The following is a 20260-nucleotide window of genomic DNA, read 5'->3' as shown; positions in this document are numbered from 1 at the left end:
AACTGTGGTCACCCAGTGCTTATTACTCATTAAGTCTCGTCACTGGGCCGAGTGGGTCCAGTCTTGCAGGGAGCTCCACTGCTTAGAAAGATGTTGTTGTTATTGTTTGTCGATGTTCTACTTTTTGAAATGATATAGAAGATCAAAAGGTGAAAGAGTTTAAAATTCACACCGTATCTTTTATTCATGTCTGAAGACACTCTCCGTATAGTGTACATTAGTAGTACTACTGTTAATCAAACATGATTATGCAGTGAAGTGGTTTTCTTGAGTTTTTAGGAGTGTTGCACGAATACCAGTTTTTGGCTCCCCATTTTGAGATCTGACTTTGTTTTATCTGCAGATGCCAACATTATACTGTTTTAGGAACAAAGAAAATGTTTTTTAAATACATAATTACTGCATATTTTTTAAGACAGTTGGTTATAGAACATTCATTTGCTGCCAACCCTTCCATTTCATGGATTGGATCTTTACTAGTGATAAACTCATTAAGAATTACAGCATGTGATGAAAGGAAAAGCAAAATATAAGTGATTTTTTTATGGTAGTCTGTGAAGGTGGTGGTCATCTTGGGGGGAGTTACCAACAGTGGGAAACCATATCTCTAAAATTAATTCAATATGAAACAAATTTCAATTGGTTTTTAGTATAATTAAACAACAAAATGAAACAATATACAATTGTAAAAATGTCAACTGTTCTTATGGTATATCGAGCTGAGGGAGATTATAAATACATTACTAATAGGCAGGTTGTAGTTTTCTTTTGTTGGTGGTAAGGATGTGATGCCCATTGTATGTGTTACACAATACAGTATGCTACTGGTTGATGTTGGTTCCTATGCACACCCCCAAACTGTTGTTGGGGAACCGTGAGAACTTTACTGTGTGCACTGAATACTGAGAAGTACCTTACACAGCCTCACTTCACAAAGTTGAATGTGGGACAGGAAGAAAGGAATACTGTGTGAATACTGTGCGACTTTTTAAGACAGTTTGCTATGGACCACGTGTACGATTTGTTATATGTCAATGAACCTGCATCTCTCCCAGTCGAAAGTGCTTACCTAATGAATTTCCACCAATGTGCAGAGTGACATAACAGTTATGAGTCACACACCTTGAGTGTTGTTATATGAGGGTCTCTATATTAGATTTAACACAGGCTGACTGACTGCATTTTACATTTTATTGTAGTTTTGTTGTTGTCTGGTATTATATTATGAATTATAAGAATTTGCACATTTAGCATCAATCAGTTAAGAAAATGTTTGAGTACATATTAATGACAAAAGAATGTTCTCTGACACAATATTTAATGAGCATAACAACTAATGGGCCTGGTCAAGTCAATTAGAATTTTTGTGCATAATAGCAGTAGGACATAGAAAATAGAAGGATTTCTGGTACTTGAGAAGAACTCTTAACAGATCACACGCAAGCTTTCTTTTTTTTTTTAAGAACGGGAGCGGCTGGCGTGTCTCATTTGAAATGAATGAGATGCTGCTCATACTTAATGTAACAATTTCAAAAGAGTTGCTTCATTTGGTGCCTCAAACACAGTAAATAAAGTTACCTGTTACATAAATCACAGTAAATAAAGTGAAACCAAATTCAGGATGGCTTTCTTCTCACGGACATCATAGTCATAATAAAAATACATATTAAAAAACTAATATGACCCAATGCACTGCACAATTTTAGACATTGCTATTGTATGACTACCACCACATCCACTTGATATAAGATTTTGGCAGTAGCAGTATTCACCTCATAGGGCATGTCGATCAAAAGATGAGACAAGAAACCACTAAGTCAACAAAAAAAGGGAACTGAGGGCTAAAGCTATGCTCATACCCCTACGTCTTTACTACCTGCTTATTAAGGTGTGTCAAACCTGCCAACCTGTTGCAGATATCTGGCTGCATTGAGTCACACCCTGGGGTGGGGATTCAAACAACTAAATGGGCGGTGCAAACGGGAAACCTATAATCCACATTAATTTCTTATTTATTCAGTTCTTAATCTCACAAAACTTGTTTCGGATTCAAAACTATGAGATAATATTTGCATAGATGCATTTTGAAAACCACAAGCCTCTATAAAGAAAGAGACATACTTCTATTCTGGAATGCTGGAATTATATCGCATAACACCAAAAATCCCCTTCGTTGTAAAAATATATGTGACTTAGTATATAATTATTAAGGTAAATATAGGCTTAACTTTGTCATATTGTTGGTGTGACTGTTCTTCCAATGTTTTTTCAGAAGTATATTCAACTAATTTGATTGTTATTATGCCAACTCACTGTTAAGCAACTTGCAAGACTACAAATGAGTGTTATTGTTATCAATTCTATCCCGCTCAAAATAATATATTTAATAAATGAACAATCATTTTTATAATTCTTAACAATCTACAGTCTTATTCTCTTCTGTGCTTTTGTATTAACAAACACAAAATTACACTGATCTTTTTTGGGTTTGATCTCTCTTGCTCACTTTGCTTATTCATTCTGGTCACTGGGGAGGTTGTTGTTAGGGTCATCTCCATGTAAACACACCAATGCAGCCCACCCACTATGACAAACCCCCTGTGTTTTGAGCTCAGTTTGCAAATTAGTTTTAAGTCGCCACGCCGCCATGAATTCTTCGCTTGCTCCATTTCTTCTAGTGAGTATTTCCCTACAATTCCTTACAGATACTTATTGGCATATTAGAATTCAAAGGTGCTGTTAAGCATGGACCATTAATTCTGTGAGTTAAACCCTAATGGCTGACTGTGTTGCAAACTGTGTCTAAATGACTGCCGTTACCACCAGGCTTCCAACATCCCTTTTGTGTATATAAATAGCAGTATAGGGTTAATTTTTTATTTTTCTGATGAAAAATATTGGTAGTATTTTTAATTGCAAAGTGTATTTTGAAAAACTGTTGTATGAGAGCTTAGTACCAGTCAACAGCATAGTCCTTTTTTAAGAGAAATATTTGTTTAAACGTCTATTGTGTCTTAGCAACGTTTCCCGAAGAAGACTTGGAATATCTGAATTTTTGGCACGAAGCAAAACTTGCTTGACAAGATTATATTTTAAATGTTTAAATTTGCACAAAAATGTCTATTTTTTCCTTGAATTGAAACTTTATTCTATTCTATTCTTACACTAGTAAGTATTCCACAATTTTTCAAGATACCATAAACCTCTATTAAGTGCATTTTAATAGACATCGTTATTTAAATGTGTCATAACCATCCAGCCCACTCACGTTATGTTATGAATGCCATCACTCACACTATGTGCTGAGAATTAATTACCATCTGTAAGTCTTATATATACTGTGTATAATAATTAACTTCCAGTTTCAGATGCATATTCTCTATATAGGTAGACAGACTACTGTGGTTAAAACATCATCAGTTATGTATTCAATGGTCAAATTAATTAGACCTTCTTGGATAGGCAATATATAAAAATAATATATTCAAAATAGGTTTTATTTGGAGGAAGGAATCCACCACAAAAAAGTACAGTTCGTATCTTCATGAAATGGAACAGTAATGCAAAAAATAGTTTTATAGGACACCATAAATGGTTCAATACTTTTATTTTTATTTAATGAATGTTTTAATATAACTATTTTTCATAGGGTGCAGTGTACCAAAAAAACAGAAGGCTCTTCCCAGCTTCTCTGAGTAAACTACGGCAGCTTATAGAGGAGAAAATTCAAATTGTATATTCTGACATCACAGAGGACCAGCAGGTAATTTAGTTTTTATTATTATACACTGTACTGTAAAATCATTTCCGGAGCTACATGTCTTAACTGGCTTTGTTTACCTGCTCTCATTTACTAGTTGTTGGCTTTAAGATATCAAATACATTCACAGAGATGTAAAACTCAAATTGATACTGAAATATAATCTGGCACCAATTGGCCGCATGCCATTTTAACCAAAAGTGCTCCTTGTGAAAATAGATAGTGATGTGTGAGGTGATAATGTCAACTCAATGTTTGGGATGTCTTAAGATTTGCTTGAATTACAACTGGGAGAACTTGAAAGGCATTTGAAAATAGCAATACATTTGTTCATTGTAGTGGAAAACATTTTGTGGGCAACCTGTTGGTTCCTTTAACAAACCATGACCTTTTTTTGTGAAAACAATGTATCCATTCCTGGTGGGAGCTATTAGGGTAGAAAGTATCGCAATGTATAACCACCCCTAGTTTAAAAGTAACGACAAATGTTACAAACTTAATCAATTTCATCCTTTTTTGAAACACAGTCATGTCTGAGCACATGACTCACAGACATTGAGCGTGATCAGCATGTTCTGCCAGGGTGACTCATCCAGTCTGCTGTCTCTCAGTCGACAGCAGCCATGGAAGGGCTCCGTCACTGAGATGAGCTCAGACACGCCCACATTACCTCCACCAAGTTGCATCCTCCTCCCACACCGTGTCCTTGTATGTCACTGCTACTCTTTGGGCTCAGTGAGCACCTCCTCATGCCTCCCCTCCTCAGTCTGTTTGGCTGTCTCTCCTCCTTTATCTTTCAGCAAGTTTCACTTGTACTCATGTTGCGTCAAGTCCACAAGCTGACAGATTTGTCAGCTACAATATTGCGATTTTCTTGTTCTGTGGACCATTGTATATTTTGCACATGTTTCAGATGTTTTATTGTTTTCCAAGGAGGTGCAAAATAACAATTAACAATAACACCAGTCAGCCCAACCTCCTGATTTTACTTATTCTCTCACATCTAAATGCAAAACATCAGTTTTAACTACTTCAGAACATAACTTAAGAACACTACAGTAAAATTGAAGATGATGTATTGTAAACTATAACTTTTGTTTAAAATGAGTGTATAAATAAGACAATTTAGCTAAAATAAATCCAGATTATTCTTCTATATTGCACATTAAAATGAACTATAATTTTAAGTTGCAAAAAACACGTGAACTATACATGATATACATCTGACATTAGAATAGTGAATAGTGAAAATCATCCTGAATAATAAATAGGTTTATGTTCAGTTTTTCAGGTTGAACTGCTCTTAATTTCCAGTGTACACAAACAGATGCTTATTATTATTATTTTTGTTTCAGGGAGTGGCGTTTGCAGAGGACAGTGGAGGAGGACTGTGGAAGTTTGCTGTCTTGAGTAAGGAGTTGACCTCTCACCTCCAGCAGCTCCAGACAGAGACTGAACACGAGCTCAACAACATTCAGACGCAGTAAGTACACAACTATTGCTTAGTACTGAATAATATTATTATTCAGTTATCCTTACCTGTAGTTTTCAACTATTAAATATTCAAGAATATGGTTTTTATAGACGTCTCTGTAGGTTCTTAGTAATTTAAGTCTACAAAATGTAACAATAGGGTGTTGATGTTGCCCAGTGTGTGTAGTAAAATGAGCAACCTGCATACTAATCAGTTGTTCAATGGTGTGGCAAAATGACTTGGTAATGCCACGCTTCCTTTTAAATGAGAGGGTCTTTGCGAGGAAAGATGGAAGGACAGCTGGAGGATGTCTTAAACTTCTTCTTCTGTTTGGAGACTGATTTTCTAATGTGTCATAGAGTAAATGGCTTATCCTATCAAACTACTAGTTTGGAATTGTTTTCCTCTATGAATTTCACTTCTTGAGATGAAATTGGGTTAGACAAGGCCACCCGACAATGCTGAGACACGCACTTGTGTAACAGCTGCTTTGTGCCCATTGCAGAGGTCACTGCAATCATCACCACACTGAACTGAATTGACAGATTGTTATATTTGCTCTTCTGGATTTTGTCCTTGGGCTCAATCAGCTTTTGTCAGATGGTGTTAATGGTTTTGAAATACACAAACCAGTAAACCATGAGATGTCCACAAAAGTTAGTGTTCAGTAAACATATCTACTTTGCGTACTTTTATCTTAAATTAATATGTCATAAATAAGCCTGGGATTAGTACTTCCAAAGCAGTTTTGTGTTTTTTTTTCTTTCCTCTTTTTCCATGCTTACAGTATGTTAGCCATAATGACTGCATCCCATAGCCATCTTTTAATTTGTATAAATCTTTTTTTCTTACAAGGGAATAATGATTGTGTGTGTGAGTAAAAGTTTTTACCATGAAAAACATTACTGCTTCATTTTTTTTTCTTTAAGACGAGGGTGTAGTGTTGAGTGTTTTGTCTGAACCTGTTAGTCGGAGGCAGCTTATTGCGGGTTTGTTAAGTTTCGTCACACAGCTGAAACGTAGCTGGGGAAGTTCCTATGTATCTCGTAAGCACAGCCAGTCTAACCCTCTGCTGGAAAACTCTGCCCAATCCTGTAGTTTAAGCACATTTCGTCTACTTACCAGTGTTTGAATCATGGGGGGAAAAGTAATATGGCCTAAATTCAGTTCTGCCTTGTCATTCTTTGGAAACACAACATTTAGTTTTACATAAAATGTTGCCAAATGTTGAAATCAAATGGGCTTTTGACATTTATCCTGGTTTATTTGTATTTAACTGTAATGTGTTCATTACATTTTAATGCTACTTTTAATATTAATAATATTTAATATACATTAATGCTTTTGAATTGGTGATGTGTAGTTTTGTCACACTTTCTTTATTATAGTAGTTGTATGATGAGTATCTTAATTGCAGGAGAATTTAATTACAGGCTATATAATATTTCTCAATTCTACCCAATGAACAAATTTCCATACTCTAGTCTCTATGTTCTCAAATAAATATACTTTCTCATCTGTTATGCTAATGAGAATGGAATTGGAGCTCATGTATTTGGAATAGAAAATGTTAATCTGAGCAAGAGAGAAATTTAAACTAGCTGAAGCAATTGTTCCATTTGAAAGCATCGAAACAGCAATATTGTACTTTATTTGTAATTATTTGTAATTTATTTAACACTACCTAATTGGAATTAAGTCACATCATTGATGTGGCATCAAAGTCTTTAAAGTCACATTTACTTCACTTTTTCACTTGTGAATGTGAATCCTCTTGTGTTAGTTGGTGATATGCGCCTCACCCTCTCTTAGTGCGCCTGCCATGACAGGTACTTTGGCAGAACAACACTTAAATAAGACCTTGAGAGACATAGCTGGCTAAAACATAGCTGCGGATTTAAGGTGTGCCAACAAAGCCTGCCGATCTGACTCACAAAGTCTTATGACACACTTCCAGGAAATCTTTTAATGTCCCTGGAATTCTGGCATCTTACCCTAACCCACCATTGAGCAGTTATCCTACTTAGATCGAAGACTACATAAGACTAGATGCTGTCCAATTGAAAGCATTTAACAGTACTTCCAAAAGTTGTTTTCTTGTAATTTTATTTTAAAAAAACAAGTCAAACAAGTTAACATTGATTTGTTTTTGTTTTCTTTTGTTTTAAAATAAAAGGTAGTCTTATTATTTTAGAGGGTGATACTCTTTATACATTTATTTGCATTCATTTTCTAGGGTTTTCTTTTGCATTTAAAAAATGAATTTGTCATAAATGGCAACACCAAATGTGGTTCTTGATAGGATTTGGCTTTGTGTCACACTTGGAAAAGAATCTCAGTCCACTTGTGTAATGAGTGTAATCCTTTGAGTTCATCCCATTCAACACATTTCATAAGTCACTATATTCCGTTTCTTACAGTTACATGAAACTTGTAAGAACATAATCCCATTATGTGCTATTTCTTTTTGTTGCACCAAACATTGGTGGTCGTTAAAAGTGGAAGAATTACCACTGAATAGAAGTAGATGAAAACTGTTGTGTAAAAATTAGAGGAATTAGCAGCAATTTCCTGTAGCCACAACGTGTGTGGCATTTACTGCAACAATTTTGCTCTCACTCAATCAAGACACTCCTTTTCAAAACTGCCAATAAAAATTAACATCATCAAATACCTTCCTATCAAAGTATGTAATGGCAAGTAATATATCAATAAATAAATAAACTGTTTCCACACAATGTACTTTTTCCTAAAACTGACACAAAAATATCATCTTTATCTTATTTGCTCATTACTTTTTAAATGCATTGTCATGATTTGTTTTTCCTTTTCTATTAAATTGCACATCAATATACATTTTAATATTTTTTTACATAATGTACACTGTAAAACCATATAAGCAAAAACAATTCATGGAACAGGCTGCAAGTGGTAAAAGAGGCTGACAATAATGCATAAAATCAAGAAATAAACAACTCCCCCATATTTTTCACCTGCAATTATGGTGTGTTTGTCACATACGTTCATATAATTATGAGCCCCATTTACAAAAGCACCTAATCAGAACACACTGACAGCTGGTAGAGAGTGTGTGCACGCGCCTGTGTACGTGCATTTCACGTGCGATTGACACATTGTTTCACCATGTGGCATATGCCTGTGTTTTTTTTTCTGTTAATGTAACTGTGTATATAATCACACTCAAAACTACACACTTGTATTACACGTGTGCACGGACAGGCTCGGACACATACATCCTCACCTGCTCTTCGGTGTTAAGTGCAGTACCTTTCATTTTGTTTATAGTCCCTTTCTCATTTTTAACACATCTATTTTTTTATCATAAAGTTAATATATGCTTTGTTAGGAAGTTGAAAACCCTCACGTTTAATACAAGTCCTTGTCAACTTAATTGATAGAACCGCTGAGTGTGTTTGCGCCGTTGTTAGTGTAATATTTTGTCATCTGCACTGCATGTTGACTATCTGCAGTTTGCTAACCAAAGCAAATGAGCCACCTCTTCTAGTTCACATGCAGTATATATTTAACACTTCTCACCATCTTGTCAACAGCTCGTTTCCGCTCTCTCGCATATCGCCTCAGAAAATTCAACGTGATTAATAGTCAATAATGATGTAGATAAATAAATACTACTGCAATTGGGTTAGTTGAGGTCTATTTTTATTTTAAACCCTCTTTTACCTGTATGCCATCAGACAACTGCAGATTGATAACCGACTGCAGCAGCTGACGTCTGAGTTGTGTGTTCTGCGAGAAGAAAAGAAACAAAAATTGGAAGAATTCACAAGTGTCACCACCCTTCAGACATCGACTGTGAGTGAGTGTGATTGAGATTGAAATTTACAGAATTTGATCACTGATGCACTGATAATCTCATAATATATTATTATGTGTTGAGTTGTAACATACATTGAAGCTATCTTTGACATGTTGGTGAGAATAATGATCAGAATTTGTTATAAACAGCCAGGAGAGGAAATTGTAAGACTTATAGTACAGCTCTAATAATACTGCTATCCCCTATCTTCCTTCCCAGTTGCAGTTGAGGACTTGTCAGGAACTACAGGCCTCTATTGCCGAGTGCCTGGTCCAGTCAGAGAGGCTTGTGTTCCAGAAGGAGGCATTGAGCGCGCTACATAACCTTCTGACGCAAGACTTGAACAGATACCAAGAAGAAATTCAGAGACTAAAATCTTTCACAGAGAGAACAGTCAAAAACAGGTATACATACTATATAATATATTATTTGTCTATATTCTTTTACACTGTTTCTGTCTTATATACTTTTAGATCAGAAGAGGAAGGGTCAACTTTCATCAAAAGGTCTAGTGGCCAAATAATGCAAGAAAAGAACGAGATAGACGACATGGTAGGTTGAAAAACTCAACATCATTGATAGCATTTGTTTATATTGTCAGTGGTCAAACCCATCGATTTTGAGGCAAATCTTAAAATCTCTGTTGAAGTTTTTTAATGCGTTTTGATTAAATATAATGGCTGAAAATTACAGCAACAAAAAATCAGGTATGTGTGCATGCTTGCAAGTCTGCAAGTGTTGGTGCAAGTGTGTGTGTGTGTGTGTGTTTGTGTGTGTTTTTCTGGCACAAGTCCAGCTGTTGTCAGTCTTTCTTAGACAGTTGGAGTAGATACAGAAGAAACATCTGCCTGCTCATCTGGCTCTGTAAGCCTCACACACAAACAAACACACATTCACAAACGCATTTAGCATTCCTCCCCAAAAAACATAACAGATTGACACAGTTGTGACAGGTAACGATGAGAGGGAAAATGGTTTAGATTCCAATCTTATTATAACAGGAAACCTGTCAAAATGGCTACTACAGATGCTTAAATGTGAGGATCCAATAGGCTGAATGCCAATGTGTACAACGTGGGGAATCCTACACATAACATGAGGCATATTTAGTATCCTGAAAACCCAGCAGCACAATTTGGTTAATGTGGACTCATTTTAGAAGGTGAAAGTTAGCTTTTTTCGATTTTTTTGTACAAACAATCAGCAAACAAACTGCATCAACTTTAGGAAACAAAACAATATGACCTGTTGCTAATAATATATCAAGGAAATCATATTGCTCTAATTATGCATTGTTCTTTTGTCGTTATTTTGACTTACTAAACTAGTTTTCAGGCTAGATGGAATGTTTCCTGAGAGAAGTAAAAACAATCCCGCCCCAAAATTAATATGGGTCATTTAAAAACAACTCCGGACTTTCAAACTTTCACTTCCATGGTTGGTTATACTAATCGAGTTCAGCCGGTCCACTCCTAAAATAGATTTTGTAACCTTTTCATCAGATTATTTGGCCCTAATCTGTCTGAAAATGAGCCAAAACACATGTAATCAGACATCATTATGATTAGATAACAATGCAATGATTTCAATTAATTAAGGGTTTGGAAATTTCAGTGTCATTTATGTACTTAGATTGAACACCTATGTACAGTAACAGACTACACCTACTATATTTTCTACATGGTGAATACTTGAAAAACTATTTAAATAATTAGGTATACACATGTCATATTACAGTTAAAGTAAAGGAAAAAAGGCACTTTTAATTCAACGCTGTATAGTGCTTTCAATTGATATTTCCATACATTAAAATTCCTTAATTTTCACTGTGATATTCTCCACTTCACATTAATTAAATAGATCCTTACTTAAATTATCCCCATTTACCCTATCATTAAGAGAGCGATCTCATTAAATAGGCTTATAGTAAAATGGTTTTAATCCAATGATATGTGGGCTCATTTGTATTATTCCCACATAGGATAAAGAGATATGCAGGATTTAGTCAGATTTCAACCCAAGTAGTAGCAAATAACACTGATGTAGAGTTCATTATCAGAGCAAAAAGATAATTTGATCATAAAATGTACACATTTAAACACAAAGAAAAATGTGCCATGTTCATATGAACTTGAAGTAAAATATCATGCAATTAAATGTTGATCTATATTTGACTTTCCGTATCTAGTAAGAAATTATATCTTCCTCTGTTATGGTGTGTATTTCAAATAATAATGTACAAAGCCAAAAAGGGTACAATTCATATAATTTCCATGACTTGATATGTTTTGATGAATAAAGCAGTCAGGTGGCAGCAAACCCCAAAATAATGAAAAGTTCACTGAGCCACAGATGGATGGGTCCCTGACAGGTGATCAAATTGATTGTTGGTAACTTAATTTTTCTTTTTTTATAGTTCCTATTGTCTTTGTGCAGATGACTTTAATCTCTCTGTGATTGCCTCGTAAACAAAGTCGTCCATCGTAAGAAATTTCGGCAAACATCCCCGTCGCTTTCGGTACCTAATCAAATTTGACTCGCTGTAATCACGGCTGGTCGGACATGAGGACGGAACATGCAGTTGACAGGGCACGCCACCAGTTCAAACACTAACATTGGGTCTTGGATTCATCACAGCCTGGCTGTGTTGGAATAATAGCTTTCTCAAAACTAGATGCACTATGGCAAATGTCGAAAAAGTCAACAAATATACATACACACACAAAATACCCTTTAGAATATCGCCATGTATTAAGACTTTGCAAAATATAGTTTTTCTCCTATGGTGGCTTTTGTCCTAGTGCTTGTCTTCCTTTTCCACACATTTTCATTTAATAGATGACATGAGATGTCATTAATGGAAAAAAAACCATATGCACTCTCAAACAAGGAACATCCTCTCTACCATCAAACGTCCTTGATCATATCAAAATGAGTGCTTGGTTTAAAAAAACTGAAAATAATAACATTAAAATAATCAGCTTCAAGCTAATCCTTTTTCATCCTGTAAACATTATAATACTGTAGTGATCAGCAGTGATCCCAAAGCCCGGATAGCCTTTTTACCTCCGGCTTCAGTCCACCCAGAGCCGGGTTCGGCTCACTGTCCCACGGGAAAAACGTCCAGGCGAGTCCCCTGGATTAAGGCCACACGATGTTTTAAACCCTTGGACTCCTGCCACTTAATTTCTCTAAGTGGCATTGGCCTTGTCGTCATGATTGTTAATTAAAGTTGGATTTAGTCAAGTGGTAGGTCGAAAAATAGTGGAAAACGTTGCCATTTTCATTTTTCTTGTCTCTTTTGAGTTATTAAGTTAAGTGGACTTTGGAGTCTACCTCTTTTATCGAATTATTTCCGGGAGAGACAGCATGGTGTTTGTTTCGCTGTGAGATGTTTTTAGATGAGCGAGCAGATGTTGCCGTTTCTCAAGAGGGATTTGTGTCAGGATTAGAACACACATACACACAGTCTGGGCTTCGTGGCATCAGGAATATTATGCATTTTTTAAACAAACAACCGTATAGATAGAACGGATACGATGGATCTTCCGGTTATAGTAGCGTATATGCGTATGTCTTTCCTATGCCTGATGGATAAATCTTTTAGAATATTCTTTTCTGAATGATATGGTAATATACTGCAGTACTTTGTCGATATATTGTCATCCAATTGATTTTGACTGAGAGGAGGCGAAGAAACATGTATGAAATCCAGATAAGAAAAAGTTAGGGATTTCAAATGAACAATAGCCATTGTAAAATCCAAAACTGCCATATACAATGATTTTTATTGTTTTATGCTCACACATTGAGCCAAAACAAATTTTAAAAAATAACACTCCTTATGAAAACTGATTTACTATTGTGGCGTGCACTTCTACGTTAGTTTAGTGTGTGTACAAATTGGCTTTAACGTTGTTTTGGCACGTTGTTATTGTGCTCAACTGTTTCAGCACGCACCTGAACGTTTTCCATCCCAATCGCCACTTAGTCCAAAGCAGACAGCCAACAAAGAAGCTGAAAAAAACTGGAGAGGCAGTCAAAGAAAAACAGGCCTCTCAAATCTGCAACGAGCCGGCAGCGTCAAAGACCTTATCAGTAAATTCTCTGGTCCAGAGAGTGACTTATATCTCGAGTCTTCTCTAGGGCTTTATTCAGGAGCAGGAAGAGCTCAAAAGTTCACTTCCTCTGAGTCACTTCTGTCTTCTAAATCCAAGCTGAGTCCGACTGTTATCAGTCGAGACGACTGTATGCTACCAAGCATCAATGTGACGCCTCCATTCTCAGTGGAAATTAAGAAAGCTGCTGGATCTACTCAGAAGGACTCTGGAGTTAGTCAGATAACTGCAAGTGTTGCTTGTCCAGTAGCAAACAGCAGTCACAAGACAGATTCAAACAAAACAACTGACTCTGGTAGAGATTCGGTGGCTGACTCTGGCATGGGATCGGTAAGCGCAACAATGACAAAAAGTCTTCTGCATGAAGATGAAGTGACAGCATGACACTGCATGTTCTTGAAATGCATGATTTAAACAAAAAGTCCATACAAATCGAATTCATGGAATCCCAGCATGCTCTCAATAATCATACTGATCAAATAGCCTTCGAACCCACCTTTCCTCACCATTGTTTTTCCTGTAGATCCTTGTCTTTGCTGTAGATGATCCAAAAAAACAACAATTTTGCTGCATGATTTGATATAGTAAAATGAATTTTGTCTCACTTTTTAATTTTTGTTTATCCTTGTTATGAAGCAGTGACTTATTTTGTCTTAAAGGCAAACAACTATCTTTTCCAAAGGCTTATAATTTTTCTTCATGCTTATTCAGACACAATTTGGTTTTGGTTTAAGATCATTTTTATCACAATAAGAATACAATTCCTAATTCAATTGACCTTTTACACAGAATGATCCAAAAGCCATAAAGCCTAATTAAGTCATTACTTTTTAAGTTGCAAAACATTTTTATTTTTTTGTGTATAATTCTGTATTTAAATCTGTTTTTCCCCCCAATAAACAGCCAAAAGTATTTTGACCTTCTGGTAAAATTTCCAGGATGAACCTTAAATGGACACAATTGCTTTTGTCAATATATTATAACAAATATTTTATTTTCAGGAGCCTGAAACTGAATCAACCAAGCAGTCGAACAGCCTTTCAGAAGAGGAGCCCACTACTCCCCGAGCCGCGCCACCGAACCCCAAATATCAGCTGTTCCTCAACAATGATCTGAAGACCAATGGCTTGATTAGCAAGGATGCAGATGGCCGAGGAGGCGGTGGGTCACCGGGGGAGAACAACGGCCCCATTCTGTCCCGGTGGGAGACCACTCGGTCGGGGCCCAACAGTTTCCAAGGGTCCATGGAGTCAATCGCCTCGCGGGACTTGGAAAGTGATCGGGTGCGTGGGACTTTTGATTGCCTTCCTTTCTGTGTGTTAGTGCAATTTGCAGGGTCTTCGTTTTATTCATAGTGGAATTAATACATTGCTTTAGGATTATGGAATCAGGTTGTTTGGGAGTTTGTCCATATGCTGAGCAGTCCAGGGTGTATTATTCCTTAAATTAGAAAAGCCTCCAAATCATCCACCAACCTGAAGACAGGCGTTATAGAAAATGGATGGATGCCTATTGCATTTGTCCAACAATTAGAGACGAGGCTAACTGACTATCAAATAGTGCCATCTGTTGGTCTAAATACAGATTTTATGTATCCGTTGGCAGCTTCCATACATGAGAATGTTTTGCTTTCCAATTCTATATGACAATGACGACAATTCTATTTAAATAATTCACATAATGTATATTTTTTTTACAGACATATTTTACGGAAGGTCCCCGAGTGTTCAACAGTCCCTACAGCATGAATATCAACGCCTCTGCTGATTATAACCCTTTGTATCGGACAAACGATTTTAAGGTTTGTGGCATTTTCATTTGAAACACATGCTTTAAACAATACGTTATCTTATAGTAGAGAAATTGCTGTGAAACATTTGTAATTGATGGTCAATTTGAGGAGGGTCACCAGTTATTTCTAAGAGCACATGTATGAGCATATTATTGAATTGAAAATATTCACAAGGACCTCACTTGTCTTCCTCCAGAGCGCCAGCGATTTGAACCTGCACACTTTCATCAGTCGCAGCAACAGTCCTGTGATTATGAGCGGGCCCGCCCTCATCCCACCTCGCACGCGATATACGGCATATGATTCTCTCTCAATGCTAAAGAGAAGGAACGATATTCACAACCCGGTATACTTCACAAGAAATGCTAACTTTGTATTAACTTAATTTTTATATCATGCAAATACACGTCTCCTTTGTGTTAGGTTCCATCAACCCACTACAGCATGCGATCCACCACTCTCGGAGGTGCCAGTAGAAAAGACTTTATTGAGGAACTCACCAAACAGTTGGATAACTGTCAGAAGGTTTGACGTGGATTTCAAAATCACATTGCATTTTTAATAGTCATTTGAGGTCTCTAACTAAATTACATTGTGTGTATTTCTGTAGCGTAACCAGTTCCTGGAGGCCGAGAGTGTGGAGATGGAGAAAGAGAGAAACCAAATCAGGTGACCTCCTCAGTCTCTTTCTCACTAGAGTGTGAATTTTAGTTGCTTATTAACTGTCTAATGATGTCTCAACACAATTGGACCATGCCTATGTCAATGTCAGATGTATCTTCTTTTTATTTTCTATGTTATTTATTCTCTGCCGTTCAAGTTGGTCACATGGAAGTCATGGTTTACAATATAATACCAAAATGACAACCATTTTTTGCCTTCAGATTTGAAATGCGGGGTCTACTGGTGAACAACGAAGACCTCTTGAGGACCAACACTCAGCTGTCCAATGAAATGAAGAAAATGAGAGAGCAAATGATAGAGATGGAGAGAACCAATCAGTCTATGGTGGAGACACACAGAGGGATGGAGGTACGCAATGATGAACAATAAATGACAGCTAAAGGCTTTGTCTGACTAAAAATTGTGTGTGCAGATTGAAGTGAAGCAGGCCCGTGACATGATGGTGGAGGCTAATACTCAGGGGTACGCCTTTGGTTTCCTGGAGCAGTCCCTAAAAAACCAGATCCAGGATGCTGAGGTGCATAATATCAACCAACATCCTAAAATACTTTGTGCTGATAGTGCTAGTGTGGATGTAGTAATAATTCATCATTAAATTTTGTCCATCTGCATTTTGTGTGTGTGTATGTAGGATAATCTAGAGAAGCAGACCCTGCATTCTCAATCTCTGGCGGAGAAGTTGTGGCTGGCAGAAAGACAGCTGGAAGACCTGGAGGTGGACAAAGACAGCAAAAGCAAAAAGACATCTGAACTCAGCACCACTATTCACAGACTGGAGACAGAGGTACAATAATAAACAGGTCTAGATTAATGTTAAAATTAGTAAGACTATCATTAACACTGGCTAGATTTGACCCGATATATCACATGTTTTTTTGTATAATATCTGGAACAAGACTCTATGCTAATTGTAGTACTGTTCTTTATTTCCCAATATATAGTACTACACTATTTTGTATTTTTAAAGTGCCTCATGCAAACTATTGAAAAGAGCTAGTAACTTCTTCTCATTTTTTTAGTTTTTTTCATAGATATAATGCATATGCTTAATGAATCCATATAATAAAGTAATCTTATAATAAGATACGGTTTAGTTCATTAAATCCAACCAGATTTCATGAATAAGGTGCATTTGATTATGAACCGCAATATGTATACATTTTTAATGAATCTGAACAAAGCAGTATGAATTTCCTTGGACATATTTTATTTATTCACACATTCCATGCAGTTCTGGGACATATGTAGCATTTCTTATACCTTAAATGCACGTCATACACTCAGAAGAAATAGACACAACAGGGTTGGCTTTTTGTCCGGGAAGGGCTATCACAAACATGGTGTCATATTTTTTTCCCTCTTATGCTAGGCTCTATGTCATCACTATTATCCTCATCACGTCCTCTTTATCAATGTCACTGTCATACATCATTCCACCTTCTACTCGATCAATATCTTCATTACTAATTTCTCCGAACAGAACCTCTTGCATTTCTTTCTCACTCAGGTAGTTAACTTTTTTTTTCGTACTCTTTTGGACTACCTACTGCAACTTTATTCCTACTCCCTATTCTAGCACACCTATACTCTGTCTATGCATGTTAATTTCCTGCGCTTTTAAATGTGTTATATCCTTATCTGTCATTTTTATCTCCAGTTGGCCGAGGCGCTGCAGAACTCCACGCAGTCTACAGCAGAGCTGAACCTTCAGCAGAAATTGCGCCAGGACGCCCAGCTGAGGATGGAAGAGCTGGAAGAGTCTTTGTTAGAGAAAGAACAGGAGTTGCAGAGACATCAGGCGCTCATTATTAGGCTGCAAGGAGATGTGAGTAACTGTCCAACTAACGGACCTCCTGAAAAGCTTCACACCCCTCAAATATAAACACTCTTGTGTGTATGTATGTGGTTTTATATGGCTTCCCCGTGTCATGCAGGTGTCTGGAAAGCTTATAGACAAGGAGCAGACATTGGAGGAGGAGATCCAGCTGAGAGAAAGACTCCAGTTGCAATGCAAGCAGGCAGAGAGGACTGTGGATGACCTCCAAATGGAATTGCAGACAGCCATCCAGGCCAAAGATGACCTCACCAAACAACTGAAGCAAGCTCAGGTATTATGATGATTTTGAGGTGGGAGGGCTGAGGAGTTTTTCTACACAGTTTGTTATTAGAATACCTTGTTTACTTTTTTAATTTTAGCTTGTTTACATTCTGTTTCAATATGATTGAACATTATATTCCTAACGGTTGATCACACTGCGTTCAGTGTGTTTACATGCATGAACTAATGATTCAAAACAGAGATGTCCACTTGAATCAATCAGTCATGCGTGTCAACAGTTTGGGGTTAATAGGGTATTAATTATGTAAATCCTGTTTGGAAATCAAAGTGCTAATTCCATAATCCTAAAAAATTCATCATGTCGCTATTTTTGAAGATACTTAATCTGTCCTATTTCTGTATAACCTCATTGTGTTCTACAGATGAATCAAATGCCACCTTTTGTTTGGAAAGAAAGTTATTTTTTTGTATATTACCCGCAGGAAAAAATGATTGACCTAGAGAGTGATGTGGAAGAGCTGCATGACAGTGAACTGAGGTGGGCTGCCAAGAATAAGAGAGCTATTGACCAGGTATACAAAGTTTTCAGTATTTTTCACATTTATAGTTTAATACTGTTACAAAAGTTTTCAGTATTTTTCACATTTATAGTTTAATACCGTGCATTGGATTTATCATAACACATGTTCATGTTCACGGTTAAGACTGAGCAGCTGCAGCTGAAACTCATTCAGGAGAAAGATCTCAATGACCAACTGGAAACGGAAAAGGTCATCATGGAGAGACAGGTGTGTTTACTTGCGTGATATGCTATTGGTAAACTCCAGTCACTTTCCCAATAAGGACAAACATAGCATAGTCATTTCTAATCATCTCAATCACTGAATCAGAGAATGTTTCACTTACAAACTATATTTACTGACTAAAAAGAATGCCTTTACTGTATTAAACGTGCTATGTAAATATCTGTCATTGAAGTATCGTGAACTACGTCTGGAGATCGATGAACTTCAGAGCAACAGACCTTCAGAGGATGTCATCTCCAAGACAGAGACTCGCATCAAGGAGTTGGAAAACATGCTGAGAACTGAGGAAAGGTACTCTTTCAAATGACTTCATTCCTCCAAATGTCAGTATATGGCTAGATTAACCCAGTTCCCATCTGTGTCTGCTGCAGGAGCAAAGCCGGTCTCATGAACACCATTGGTAAACTGGAGAGGAGAGTCAACGAGCTTAGCGATCAGATGGAGGAAGAACACAGAATAGCTACTGAACAGAAAGACTTGGTAACCCACACAGACTATAATCTTCATATAACTAACATTGAAAAAAGTCCCCTGGATATTTTTCCCCACTAGGCAATAACATAAAGCACACTGAACTGGAAAAAAACTAACTAGTCAAATTGTTTTACGCTATATCTCATTATAGTTCAATGATTCTTTATTAGTGTTTGTGGTTAATTCTAGCTTTGAAAAAAATTACCTGGCATTTGCACTTTGTGTTTTATGACTACATGTTTAATTTACGTCATTGCTCATGCAGATGGCACAAAGAATCCGTTCACTGAAGCGTCAGCTGAACGAGGCCGAGGAGGAGGCGAGCAGGAGAGATGCTCAGCTCCGTCACACTCAACGAGAACTGGCCGACGAACGGGAGTCCAACGGACGACTTCAGAGACAACTGCTCGACCAACACCTGCTCACTAAGTATGCCTCCAAAAAAATCCAAAATTTGTTTCATATATTAGGAGCACCAGATAATAAGACGCAGTAGTGGTAGTAGTAATAGTAGTAGGGGATTCTGTTTTACATCCAGTAGATAGAGCTGTAGTTGTAGTAGTAGTAATAGTAGTAGTGGTTATGGGTTGTTAGGAATCGACTAGATGGAGCTGTGCTAAAGGGAATTTCTTGCAATAATTACTTACCAATATTGATCCATATATAAGGAACATTGGATTGTAAGGCCCACTCCCAGCTTTGGAGGAAATTGAAGTATTTTACTGGTGCCTTACCGTGCGTAAAATACGGTATCTAAAATTATGATTGTTTGCTCTGTTAGGCGTAAAGAGACTCTGACAATTCGCCAGACTCTCGATAACCTGCGGCTGGACCTCGGTGTTGACGATGAAGATGAACAAGTGCCGGAGCCGCTGGAAGTTAAAGAGAACAAAGTGCCTGAGCAGATCAGCAAGGTCACCGAGGTTTAAAGTACAATGTTGATGTTTTAAAGAAGAGTAAGGACACGTATTAAAATCAAAACATATCTAGTATCATATTTGATGGGATCCAGTTTGTGTATTCATTTACAGGCCAATTCTCTCACCAGTTTGCTAGTATTTTTCTTTTCAATCTAAATACGATACTGAAAGCACAGTCACATTGTCTCACAGAAAAAGAGGAAATATACTATAATTAAGGACAAAATATTTACAGAAAAAATTCAAACAATATACTCTAAAGGCACTTTATGGGGTACACATGCATAAGCTGTAAAACAAGCTGCATTGCTCACTTTTAATAGACACTGTCAGGG

General features: G+C 36.9%; 1 protein-coding gene across 2 annotated transcripts; it reads left to right on the top strand.

The window, feature by feature from the left end:
- Nucleotides 1-2634: 2634 nt before the first annotated feature.
- On the top strand, nucleotides 2635-20002 carry LOC144210937 (uncharacterized). 2 transcript variants are annotated; one of them, XM_077737906.1, is made up of 22 exons: nucleotides 2635-2677; nucleotides 3650-3763; nucleotides 5116-5243; nucleotides 8951-9068; nucleotides 9292-9624; nucleotides 13026-13520; nucleotides 14192-14473; nucleotides 14890-14991; nucleotides 15179-15328; nucleotides 15406-15507; nucleotides 15593-15651; nucleotides 15867-16014; nucleotides 16079-16183; nucleotides 16298-16450; nucleotides 17324-17491; nucleotides 17601-17774; nucleotides 18208-18297; nucleotides 18430-18513; nucleotides 18704-18822; nucleotides 18903-19011; nucleotides 19271-19434; nucleotides 19787-20002. In XM_077737906.1, the coding sequence occupies exons 1-22, from the start codon at nucleotides 2648-2650 to the stop codon at nucleotides 19932-19934; spliced, it is 3375 nt and encodes a 1124-aa protein (XP_077594032.1). In that variant the 5' UTR covers nucleotides 2635-2647; the 3' UTR covers nucleotides 19935-20002. The 2 variants fall into 2 exon arrangements, with proteins under 2 accessions (XP_077594032.1, XP_077594033.1); XM_077737907.1 differs by lacking the exon at nucleotides 13026-13520.
- Nucleotides 20003-20260: the final 258 nt, after the last annotated feature.

Source organism: Stigmatopora nigra, chromosome 17 (genome assembly GCF_051989575.1).
Source record: "Stigmatopora nigra isolate UIUO_SnigA chromosome 17, RoL_Snig_1.1, whole genome shotgun sequence".
NCBI classification, from domain to species: domain Eukaryota; kingdom Metazoa; phylum Chordata; class Actinopteri; order Syngnathiformes; family Syngnathidae; genus Stigmatopora; species Stigmatopora nigra.
This window is presented reverse-complemented; position numbering and strand designations above follow the sequence as displayed.

Coding starts and splice junctions, on each gene's coding strand:
- LOC144210937 (XM_077737906.1), top strand. CDS start 2,648: ATGAATTCTTCGCTTGCTCCATTTCTTCTA. Junction 3,764..5,115: donor ACATCACAGAGGACCAGCAG/GTAATTTAGTTT, acceptor TTTTTGTTTCAG/GGAGTGGCGTTTGCAGAGGA. Junction 15,652..15,866: donor AAAGAGAGAAACCAAATCAG/GTGACCTCCTCA, acceptor TTTTGCCTTCAG/ATTTGAAATGCGGGGTCTAC.